The sequence below is a fragment of the Lipotes vexillifer genome, unplaced genomic scaffold (assembly GCF_000442215.2).
Source record: "Lipotes vexillifer unplaced genomic scaffold, Lipotes_vexillifer_v1.1 scaffold73, whole genome shotgun sequence".
In the NCBI taxonomy this organism is placed as follows: Eukaryota; Metazoa; Chordata; class Mammalia; order Artiodactyla; family Lipotidae; genus Lipotes; species Lipotes vexillifer.
This window is the reverse complement of record NW_006772656.1, coordinates 172,840-184,823: the sequence shown is the minus strand read 5'-3', so window position 1 is coordinate 184,823 and position 11,984 is coordinate 172,840. Positions and strand designations below refer to the sequence as shown.

Here is an 11,984-nt window from a genome sequence, read left to right as displayed (position 1 = left end):
ATAACTCTAAAAGCAAATTAACAAAAGCAAGGGAGAGAGGGTGAGGGAGCTCCTCTTCAACTTTGGATACTACTTAAACACATACTGGATTTTGGTGAAAACAGGAGAAACCTGCCCTCAAACGTCGAGAAACACACAAGATAATATGCACAGCTGTCCAGAATTATTTCTACTCTGTAAAGCAATTCTTTCAAAATAATGCTGATATTCTCAGAAGTTATCTTACCCAAGTAAAACAACTCCTGTCTAAGAGACACTGGTGGCAAAGGGCAGGTTATTTAAATAGCTGTGAATGGTATTAGAGAACTGGGAGCTGGTGGAAATATGATCATTAGTATATGGGATGAGAATGGGCTTTTGCACAGGGAATAATTCTACATAAAAAGTTTAATAGTTTCCCTATTTCTCTTAAAAACATTTGAGGCCATGTGGACCTCAAAATTTACACACCCATAAGTGGAAAATGGGTAATTTTCTCTTCTTGCATTTTTAATTTGTTAGAAATATGCAAATAGATTAAGGAGACAAATAATTCTCAAGCATGTTATATGTTGCAAAAAACTGAGTGCCCTGCCCCACACCATTCCCCTTTCCATTCCATACACATGATGTGTCTCCCAGGTGACATGTGGCAGTGGGATCTTAGTTCCCCGACCAGAGATCGAACCCTTCACCCCCTGCAGTGGAAGCACTGGACTGCCAGGGAAGTCCTCTCCATCCTAATGTTATCGATTTCAGCAAGTCTATTTGAACTCTTCTACTCCATGCCTGCTTTCCTGTAGGTCCTCCCCCATGACCCCCCAACACCCTTAAGTCTACCCCGAGAGAGTGGAGTAGGGGAGTGAAGACACCTCATTTACCTTTTGCCCATCACTTTCTCTCTCTTAGACTCTTCCTCTTAGCACCCAAAAGGGCTTTCTCTTTCTTGCACTGCAGGGACTTTCCTTACATCAAATCCTTGTACTATTTACCCTCTCATTTTCTGTAAAAACTCTTTGTTACAGTCTTCTGGGCTTGGCTTTGATAAACTTCTTTTCTCCTCAACAAGGCTTCGCTCCTCCCCAAAATCACAAGTGCTTACTTTCAGGCTACTGTCTCAACATGGACTTGAAAAGCTCTATTTTGAAACTCAAAGCTGTTTTCAGCAGGGTTCTGTCCATCCAGAGAGGTTTATTTCCATTGGTTCATTGATGGGCTCACCGGAAACAGGGATTATCAGGGAGGAAAAAATCTATTGATTTAATATTCCCCGAAACGTTACACTGCAGACATACTCTAAGAACACATTTTATGAAGTTTCATTACATAGATAGAAAATCAATGTTACCATAAGCGAGTTTGGAAACAGTGAAATGTATCTTTGGAAAGCATCACTAGGGCTCCCTAACATCCAGTTCTCCCTTCCCTCCTGGGCATACAGAAGACCACCCTTCCTGATCCCATTCCAGTCTGATGGAGCTATGTGAGAAGTTCTAGACAGTGAAAGGTAATGAAAGTGAGAGGGCAGAGGCAGTGAACAGTTGCTATGTGATGATACAGATTCCCTCTTCCCATTTGAAATTGGAGTCTCAAGTTAAGACAGTTAAGCTACAAGATCAAACTCATCTGAATGACTGAGACACTGCTTGGAGGACAGTGACCCTGGACAGTTGCTTGTCCCACAGAAGACTTTGCATGAGCAAGGAACAAATGTTTATTATGTTAAGATGCTGAGATTTTGAAATTGTTTATTATCAGAACATAAGCTAGTCTACCCTTATATACCCTCCTTCTTTGGCCACTGGCCTAATGCCTATTTAATGAGGGTACCTGCTATTGAGGGGAAAGCTGTGTTATTTTGATAGTAGAAACCTTTTTATTTTTTTGCAAGCAGTGAAACTCATTGACTCATTCAAAAATATTTACTGAGTTGCCTACTAAGTGCCAAGTACTAGAGACTTAACAGTATACAAAATAAACACAATTTTTGTCCTTAAGGAGTTTACATTCTAGTGAGAAAGTCAGAAAAAAATTAATCAAGTAACAAAAAACTTGCTAGTTAGGATAAGTGTTATGAAGCAAATAAACAATGGCTGAGTTAGACATTAACAAGGGGGGAATCTACTTTAGACGGTGTTATGGGGAGGAGACAATTCTTCCAAGATATGAAGAAAGGGGTAAATTATTTCAGGTGATATGAGGAAAGAAAGATCTTCGTGAGAGTTTGAGAAACTGAAATAAGACCAACATGACTGGGCAGTAATACATGAGGATCAAGTGGCAAAACGTAAAGTTTGAGAGACATGCAGAGACAGATCATGTTTCATCAGATAAGATCGCCTTAATCTTTCCTTGATCAATGCCACACTTAACCACATCTATATTCATTTCCTTTTTCCCTCCATCTGCCTCAACAAATGACACATCCCTCATCTTTCTGACAGTTAATCCCTTCTCTTGTACCCTCCCTACTCTGGTTACCCTTTCCTCTCCTCTTTTCATGCACTTGGCTCCTTTGGTTATCCTCAGCTCTTCTGAATCTTCATTCTCTCCCCAGTGGATCAGTCCTGTCAGCCAACCTACAAAATACTATCTTCTGTCTTAAAAAAACACATAATCTGATATTATATTTCCTGACAGCTTCTGATCTATTTCTATTTCTTTGTGTTTCCTTCTAGGCCCAGAGGCTTAAAATTAATTTGTATGCTGACTGTTGATTCCCAAACAAGATCTCTTCTTGGAGCTCTAATCTCATATACCCAATTGTCAATTTAATGACTCCACTTGAATGCTTGGTATAAACACTTCCCATCCCCTGGGCCCATCAGTGGATTATCCATCAGTTTTTTTTTTTTTTTTTTTAATATGTCAGTAAATGATTCCACTGACAGCTCAGATGTTCAGGCCCCAAATCTGGGAGTCTGGCTTACTACTGCTAATGCTAGCTTTCATGATACCTTGCCTGGATTTCTGAAATGGTTTCATGATTTGGCTCCATGCTTCTACCTTGCCTTCCTCTAATACATTCTCTACATAGCACCCAGAGTGGCTAGTTTATTTATTTTAAACTGGAACATTTTAACTAAAATAAACTTTTAAAAATTAAAAAAAACTGTGGCTAAATAAACTTTTGTAACAAAAGTAGTATATATTCTGTAAAAAATTACACAAAAAAGATAAGGCAACAAATAAAGAAAATAAGACATTTCCAGTTCCAAAGATTACAACTGCTAATTCCTTAGGGTATAATCCTTCTAGATCTTTTTTCATAGTACATAAATACACATATGTGCATTTTATAATCAAAATGAGATATTGTAACATACATACTGTTTTGTGACTTGCTCTTTTCAGTTAATGATCTCCACCTTTCCATGGCAATACATTTTCATCTCATATTCAGTCCATCTATGTTCAAATTTCTTCAATTGTCCTGAAAATGCATTTCATAGCTAGTCTGTTCAAATCAGGATTCAATCCAGATTCTACATCCCTCAAATTTCTTTTACAGAGCAGTGGCTTTTTTCATAACTATAATTTTTTAAAGAGATGGGATCAGTTATTCTGCCTCATGTTCCACCTTCTGGATTTGTTTGGTTACTTTTCATGGTATCATTTAGTTTGCTCTTCTATCCCCTGTATTTCTTTATAAATTGTGTGTTAGATGCAAAGAATTGACAGATTCAAGTTAAACATATTTGCTTGGAATATATCATAGATGACGATATTGTATATTTCATACATCCCATCAGATTGATGCACAGGGTGGCCTTTTAAAAATGTATCGATAAATTGTATCATGTCACCGTTGCTTAAATGCCATTTATAGCTTCCTTTCCATTTATTCTACCATACAAATTCTTTAACTTGGCTTACAAGGTTCTGAACGATTTAATGCCTGTTTACTCTTCCAACTTAATTTCATCCCATTCTCTACTTGTTTATTAAGTTTTTGCCACACTGTTTGCTTCCACTCCCTGAACATGGGAAGTGCTTGCCTCCTAGGGCCGTTGCCCCTTGGTCTGGGAGGCTCTCCCCAGCCACTACTCTCCCGGCCACTCTTCCCTTCTCCTAATGTCAAGCATCTTCTCAAACTGCAGGTCTTTTAAAGTTCACCTTCTCAGAAAAGCCTTCTCTAATTATTTAATAATTATTATTGTTTACACTAGGTTCTTTCGAGGGACCCTCATACCCTACACGCCAAGCACCCTGCTTTTTGTACCAAGATACTTTTTTGGTCCACCTTAATATCTGTGTCCTTACCTGACATTAAGCTGCACAATAGCCAGGACCTTGCCTACTCGGCTCACTGTGCACACAGTATTCATACACAGCAGCCCGCTGAATGAATTACCATAGGTCACAATAACCCTGAGGCTGCCAGGTCTTGGACAGGTGGCTGCAAACTCGCGCACGTGGCAGTAACTGGAGTACCTCCCCGGGAAATTGTTAAGAGCAGAGGAAGAATTATCTTTACGTGAAAGCACTCTGCCCACCTGCCGAGGAAGTACGGAGGAATGAGAAAATTCCGCCTGTGGAGAAAGCCGGCGCCGTAAGGCTGGGCGCAGGAACAGTGGGGGCCCAGGTGAGCAGCGCCGGCGCCCGGTCTCCCTCACGTGACCGGAGGCGGCGCGCCGACTGCGCCTGCGCGAGAGCTCCCGGAAGTAGTCGGACCCGAAGCGCAGGACCTCTGTCAGCCCGTCCGTCCGCCCGTCCGGTACTCCGCGCGCCTCGGCCTTCGTCGCCGTCCCGCGGTCCCTTTGGCCCGAAGGGCGGCCGAGGCGCTCGCCATGGCGACGTTCGTCTCAGTGCAGCTGAAGAAGACCTCGGAGGTGGACCTGGCCAAGCCGCTGGTGAAGTTCATCCAGCAGACGTACCCGAGCGGCGGGGAGGAGCAGGCCCAGTACTGCCGCGCGGCGGAGGAGCTCAGCAAGCTGCGCCGCGCCGCGCTCGGCCGCCCGCTGGACAAGCACGAGGGCGCGCTCGAGACGTTAATGAGGTGGGCCTGGGGCCGGGCGGGGGGAGGCCGTCGGCGGCCTGCCGCTCCCCTTGCTTCCTTCGCTCTTCCTGCCACCCTCCTTCACACCCACTGCCCGGGCCGGTCGTCCTGCCCCTGCTGGCCGGGCGCGTAGGTGTGGTCTGCATTCCTTCCTGCCGAGCAGGAGCGGCCTCGAAGGCCCCAGGGACCCGACCCGCTTCCCCTAGCTGCCCGCCCCAGCCCTTGGTCCACCGAGGCTCGGGCCGTCGGCCACCTGGGAGGAACAGTCTGCCACGTACTGATCTCTCTTGCCACATTTACCCAGAACTGGTTTTCTTCACTTTTTGGTGGGGGGAGGGGTCTCTGAGATTCCTCCCTTCCCCCGTTTTTGCATCACTGCAAAACTTTCTTGGCCAGGTTTGGATTTCGTAATCGTAGTTGCTTCAGGGAAGTGGCAGAAATGGAACACTGGAACCCATGTTTATTACTTACTACCCTGTACACTTCGGAATGAGCCATCTTCCTAGGTTCATCGTAACCGAACGACAAATGGAGAATTCCATAGGTTAGGAGCTGCCATTATTTGAAGTTAAACTTGAGTGACATTAACGTTCAAGATAGATTGCTTTTAATCAGTTTGTTCACAAACAGGTATCCAGATATTGGAGTAAATTTGTTATCTTAGGAAATGTTTATTGAGCTCAGGCTGTATTTAAGGAGAGTTCCTTTTGTAGTTCTTTCTAGTTAGGATGGCAGAACATTTTTATAGCACTTTATAGTTAAAAAAATTTCTTTCGCTCATCTTGTTAATGATCTGATTTCCTATGTGTAACATATTCTCCTTGTTTCACAGGAAAAACACAGCCGTATTAGGATGCAGGTAGGAGCAGCTCAGGTTAAACTAGCTTAGTAACTGCAAAGTCAAGGAATATTGCTTCCTTATCTTTAGGCATTCCAGGAGATCATCCTGCCTCCATGATGATTACCTCTTAGGAGAGCTTTGTTTCTCCATTGGGAGAGATGTCCACTGGCTCTCCTGTAATTACAGTGGTCTTAGCCCTCAGGATCTTGGCTCTCCTGTACTTACAGTGGTCTTTAACACTCAGGATCTTAGGTAAGAGTGCTTTTCTCCTACACCCTGGCGAAAGTCCATGGAGGCCTCTGATTGGGTTGGCTCGTGCCCATGTATGATGGTGGGAAATGGCCTAATTTAATTGCCCTTGTCTAAGTCACTCTGCTGGTTTAATCTCTCCATACAGCATGGATTAAAGTAATATTAGTATGGACTGGGGAAGAGCTGGTTCTCCAGAAGGAGGATACTGAATAGATTGCTTAGAGAGATGATGACCCCTTGGTGTCAGTTTTAAAGATAAGACTGTTGGGTTGCAAAGATCACTAGCTTGATACTTAGTATATGCTTTTTAAAAAGTTAGGGCTTCCCTGGTGGTTCAGTGGTTAAGAATCCGCCTGCCAATGCAGGGGACACGGGTTCGAGCCCTGGTCCCGGAAGATCCCACATGCCACGGAGCAGCTAAGCCTGTGCGCCACAACTACAGAGCTTGTGCTCTAGAGCCCATGAGCCACAACTGCTGAGCCTGTGTGCCACAACTACTGAAGCCCATGCATCTAGAGCCCATGCTCCACAGCAAGAGAAACCACTGCAAAAAGAAGCCCGTGCACTGCAGCAAAGAGTAGCCCCCACTCGAAGAGTAGCCCCCGCTTGCCGCAACTAGAGAAAGCCCGCGCGCAGCAACAAAGACCCAACACAGCCAAAAATAAATAAAATTTAAAAATATTTTAAAAAGAAACAAATATTAAAAAAATTTTAACCTATGAATACTTAGCCATTCTTTAGAATTAACATACTTAAAAAAAATCTCCAGTACAATTCTTATGTAGACATGAGTGGCATTCAGTGATGATTTTTCATTAGTAGTATTAAAAAAGCATGGGTTGTGTATAATGTACATATGAATACATTAGGTTTGGTCTCAGCCCTTAAGGAGTGTGTAGTCTTCAGAGACTAAAAGATAGAGAATAGTGAGTAGTGGTTCTGTGAAGTTTGAAACTTTGTTTATTTGTTCATTCCTTTAGTCTTTTCCAAGGTGTAAATGTGAGAACTGTTCCTAGGTTTCTAGGGCTGTTGAGGAGATAGTCTCTTTGAAACTGTGTTTCTTTAGTTGTCTGTATTATCCTCATATTAACACATTCGTTCAACAACTACGCTTTTTTCACTTCTTGCTGTTCTAGGAGAGTTAGGGTAAACTAATAGATATTAGTACAGTCTATTACATGGAGGTGTGTACAAAAGCACCTTTGGTATACATGCTGTAAAAATGAAACAATTGTGGGGTGTTCATCCAATCAAGCAGATTGTCTTACTTTTAATAATTATATTTGGATAATTGTGTAAACTGAACATTAATTTACATATTTTAAACTTAATGAACTTTTAAATAAAATTTAAAAAAAAGAGGGCTTAATCTAATTCCTAAAGAAGAGAAGCTAGCTTGGTAAGTACTGATACACAGCTCTACATATAGGTTCAGTGACTTGCCTTTTGTATTGTTACTAACTTCTAGATGACCTATTAAAATTTCCTAAAATACACATTTATGAGTTATAATATTAAGAGTGAATGTCATCCTTTGTAAAGTGACTTTAACTACAAATTGATTAGGAGAGCCTTGGTAAATAGTGAATTTTACACTAGGTGATCAGATGGGAACCCTGCTGGGTTTTTTGGGGGGGGAGGGGGAAGCTCCAGATACCACCTTCCATGTCTTTTGTTGTGATTAGTTTCTTTAGAGAGAAAGCTTCCAGTCTCCTTCCATGAAAAAGCCTGGTTGTCAGCTTTCTGAAAGTTGGTCAGGGGGAATGGAGGTTGAGGATCTCAGCAGTCATGTATGCAGTTTTTTATATTATCTGTTTTAGTTTTATATTAGTTATGTTGCTGTGTTAGGGGTGAAGTCATCTGCGTGTGGTAGATCTCAAATTGTCAGTGAGTTAAATTATGATTTTAGGGCTTCCCTCATGGCTCAGTGGTTAAGAATCTGCCTGCCAGTGCAGGGGACATGGGTTCGATCCCCGGTCTGGGAAGATCCCACATGCTGTGGAGCAACGAAGCCCATGCACCACAACTATTGAGCCCGCATGCCGCAACTAGTGAAGCCCGTGTGCTCTAGGGCCCATGTGCCTCAATTACTGAGCCCACGTGCTGCAACTACTGAAGCCTGCATGCCTAGAGCCCAGTGCTCCGCAACAAGAGAAGCCACTGCAATGAGAAGCCCGTGCACTGCAACGAAGAGTAGCCCCCGCTCGTTGCAACTAGAGAAAGCCTGCGTGCAGCAATGAAGACCCAACGCAGCCAAAAAATAAATTGAAAAAAATTATGATTTTACTCTGTGTGAAAAGTTGGTGGATGGGTAGTTCTGGTAGCCTAGGGATGGTGTAGTGGTTCTGTGAAGTTCATCAGGCTCAGGCTCTGGCTCCTCCAGTGAGCTGCTCTGTAAAACCTAGAGTCCTTACTCTCAAGGTCCAGATAGCAGTCATACCCAAGTTTTAGGAGGATGGAGGGAGGGAGAAAGGAGGCAGAGGGCTCAGCCTCCACGATGTTTCCTGGAAACTGCCCCGGAATACCCTGCTCATATGTTATTGGCCATTATGTGTGTCCACATCTAATAGAAGAGTAGGATAGGTAAAGGAATTTTTTTAAAAAATTTTTATCAGAGTATAGTCACTTTACAGCGTTCTGTTAGTTTCTACTGTACAGCAAAGCGAATCAGCTATATGTATACATATATCCCCTCTTTTTTGGATTTCCTTCCCATTTAGGTCACCGCAGAGCATTGAGTAGAGTTCCCTGTGCTATACAGTAGTTTCTCATTAGTTATCTATTTTATACATAGTATCAATAGTGTATATATGTCAGTCCCCATCTCCTAATTCTTCCCCCTCCCCGTATCCATATGTTTGTTCTCTATGTCTGTGTCTCTATTTCTGCTTTGCAAATAAGATCATCTATACCATTTTTTTAGATTACACATATATGCATTAATATACAATATTTGTTTTTCTCTTTCCCACTTACTTCACTCTGTATGACTATCTCTAGGTCCACCCGCGTCTCTACAAATGACCCAGTTTCGTTCCTTTTTATGGCTGAGTAGTATTCCATTGTGTGTGTGTGTGTGTGTGTGTGTGCGTGTGTGTGTGTATAAACCCACATCTTCTTTATCCATTCTTCTGTTGATGGATATTTAGGTTGCTTCCATGTCCTGGCTATTGTAAATAGTGCTGCAGTGAACATTGGGGTGCATGTGTCTTTTTTTTTTTTTTAATAAATTTAGTTATTTTATTTTTGCTGCGTTGGGCCTTTGTTGCTGTCCCCGGGCTTTCTCTAGTTGAGGCAAGCAGGGCACTTTGTTGCAGTGCGTGGGCTTCTCATTGCGGTGGCTTCTCTTGTTGCAGAGCACGGGCTCTAGGCGCACGGGCACAGTAGTTGTGGCATGCAGGCTTCAGTAGTTGTGGCTTGTGGGCTCTAGATCATAGGCTCAGTAGTTGTGGTGCACGGGCTTAGTTGCTTCGCGGCATGTGGTATCTTCCCGGAGCAGGGCTCGAACCTGTATACCCTGCATTGGCAGGTGTATTCTTAACCACTGTACCACCAGGGAAGTCCCCAGTATATAGTATTCTTGTTGACATTTTTTAATAGTTTGTAATTTTAGTTTTCTTTAACTCAAGAGTCCTTTATATAGATTTTGTAAAATTTCTAAATAGATTTGTGTGTCACTTTTTTGTGGGTTAATACTTAGTTTGCTGCATTATGGTAGTATCTTTTTCATTTGTAAAATAAAGGTGATGGAATTAGTTTCATAATTTCTGAAATTTTATCCCAGCACTAGTGTTTTACAGATCAAGAAAGAAAATACTGCTGTTCCATTTTACTTCTCAAGCTGTTGCTTACATTCTGATTGTTGCTTAAGATATTGAGATATTAGCCCTAATGACATTGCTACAATTTGTTAATAAAACAGTGTGGGGAATATAAAGATATATAGTACCTGACCCTTGGTCTCAAGGAGTATCTGTAGTAGCCAGACCTTAAATTGGCTCAGTAATTTTATTGTGCATAAATGCATAAACTTGAACATTTAAAATCTCTGCTTTTCTGTGTTCTGACTTTTCTAATGTTTAATAAATAAAATAGCTTGTCAGGACTTTCTTCATTCTTTGTAACCCTAGAGAGAATCTTCTCTCAGAATCTTCTGCACACAGGAGGTTTAAGCCACGCAGCTAGCTTTGTGGTAGAGTTAGACTAAGATCTTGACTTCGTGACTCCCTGACTATTTACTTTCTGCCGTACTCTGCTGCAGTAGTGCTTCATTAGTGATTCTTCATGAGGTAAATTGGGCAAAGAAAGAAATGTGAAAATAAGGTTCAGGAGGCATCTGTTAATTCTGATCAATATCTGGCCCAGCTCTTGTTTCTGTCTCTGGTTGGTGGGCTGGGAGTTGCTCAGCCCTCAGTACTGGCTGGAGCTGGATGGGTTACGTGAATTTGCGTTGCAGTATCACTTTGCCTAACGTAGATTGGTTGTTCTCGGTCTTCACACCTTCCCCCTAAAAAAAACTTTAAAACTAGAATTTCTAATGGGAATTTGTCCTTTACCTATCACTGGTATATTAAAAGAAATATATTCATTTCCTTTTTTTTTCCCATGAGATTTTAAACGTTGAGTTCTTAGATATGTGCTCTAAAGTGATTGAGTTTTATGAAATACTGGAGAACATGTAAAACACTTATGAATAGTTGTAAAATAAGAATCTGTAGCTACCGTTTTTCCAACATGTGCAGTGTGTCCAGGCAATATTTTAAGCCTTAAGTACATATTGTATCATTTGTCCCTCATGCTAAAATTAAATGAGGTTTTGCCCTCACTTTAGGAAGGGTTTAGAGAGGTTGAGGAGTAACTTGCATGCAGTCACACAGCTAAGAGTTGGTGGAGTTGGGATTCAAACTCAGGGTTGCCTGACTTACCTTTTTATGTTTAGGATTTTATAGTTTTTTTTTTTTTTTTTTTTTTTTTTTTTTTTTTTTTTTTTTTTTTAAAAAAAAATCTTTAACGGTACAGGTTTTTTTTTTTTTTTTTTTTGCTACACCAGTACCCTGGTGTAGCATACTGGCTTTCCCTCTCCCCAGTTGTGGAAAACTTGCAGCCTAGGTCTAATTTGTTAGAGGTATACCCTGGGACAGAATCTGCTGATTGAGTAAAGCATATTTAAATGATAAAGAGAGGGGTGTGGTAGATTCTGTTGTTCTGCTCTTGTTCCCTCTCTAGAGAGCTTTGATAGCTGAGAATTAGGCTGAACTATGAGGGGTCGTATGTGGTGGAATTATATTGAAAGGATAGCTTACTGTACTTTGTACTGTAGGAACAGCATTTTCCCTGTGGTACCTGCAGTTAGCAATGGCTATTTTCTTTTGAAAAGCATTAGTTGGTCTCTTTGTTGGAGTTTACTCCATATTATGAAGTCAGATATTATTGATTTCTAATGACTGTTGTACAGTACTTATATTTCATTTTTTCATACTTATATTTCATATTATATAACCTGTCTTAAGACAGCTATTTTACTTTGAAGATTCCATCGTGTATCTTCCTAGTCATTTAAATGTAGGATATACATGCACTGTTACCCCACATAAGTTTTGAGAGTTGACCCCAAAAGCTTTGGAGTAAATAGGGTAGGTATAAAATTTTAGTACATTCTCTTTAGCCTTTCTTTTTTTGCCTGATTCACTTACAGAGCAAGTAGCTTCATCTCCTCCTACTTCCTTCCTTGCTATCTGTAGAGCAGAGGGCTGCCCAGCTGCCTGTTTTTATATGGTCCAGGGCACCACTCTAGCGTTGTGAGCCTTGGAGAGCTAGCTGGGGTGCTCCCCTCTGCCCCATCCTCCCCTTTATTCCAAGTGTTTGCTTCTCTGGCCAGTAGCCGTGCCTCACTGCTGCCCAGGGCTTGCTCAG

At 41.8% G+C, this 11,984-nt stretch overlaps 1 protein-coding gene across 2 annotated transcripts in view; it reads left to right on the top strand.

Moving 5' to 3' along the window:
- Positions 1 to 4,644: 4,644 nt before the first annotated feature.
- Positions 4,645 to 11,984, top strand: part of PDCD6IP (programmed cell death 6 interacting protein) — a 59,590-nt gene continuing 52,250 nt past the window's right edge. Inside the window, exon 1 of one of the 2 annotated variants that reach the window (XM_007447688.1) lies at positions 4,645 to 4,978. In XM_007447688.1, the coding sequence (XP_007447750.1) occupies positions 4,770 to 4,978 (209 nt within the window). In that variant the 5' untranslated portion in view covers positions 4,645 to 4,769. The remainder of the gene's footprint in view (positions 4,979 to 11,984) is intronic. The other variant, XM_007447687.1, reaches the window with a different exon arrangement.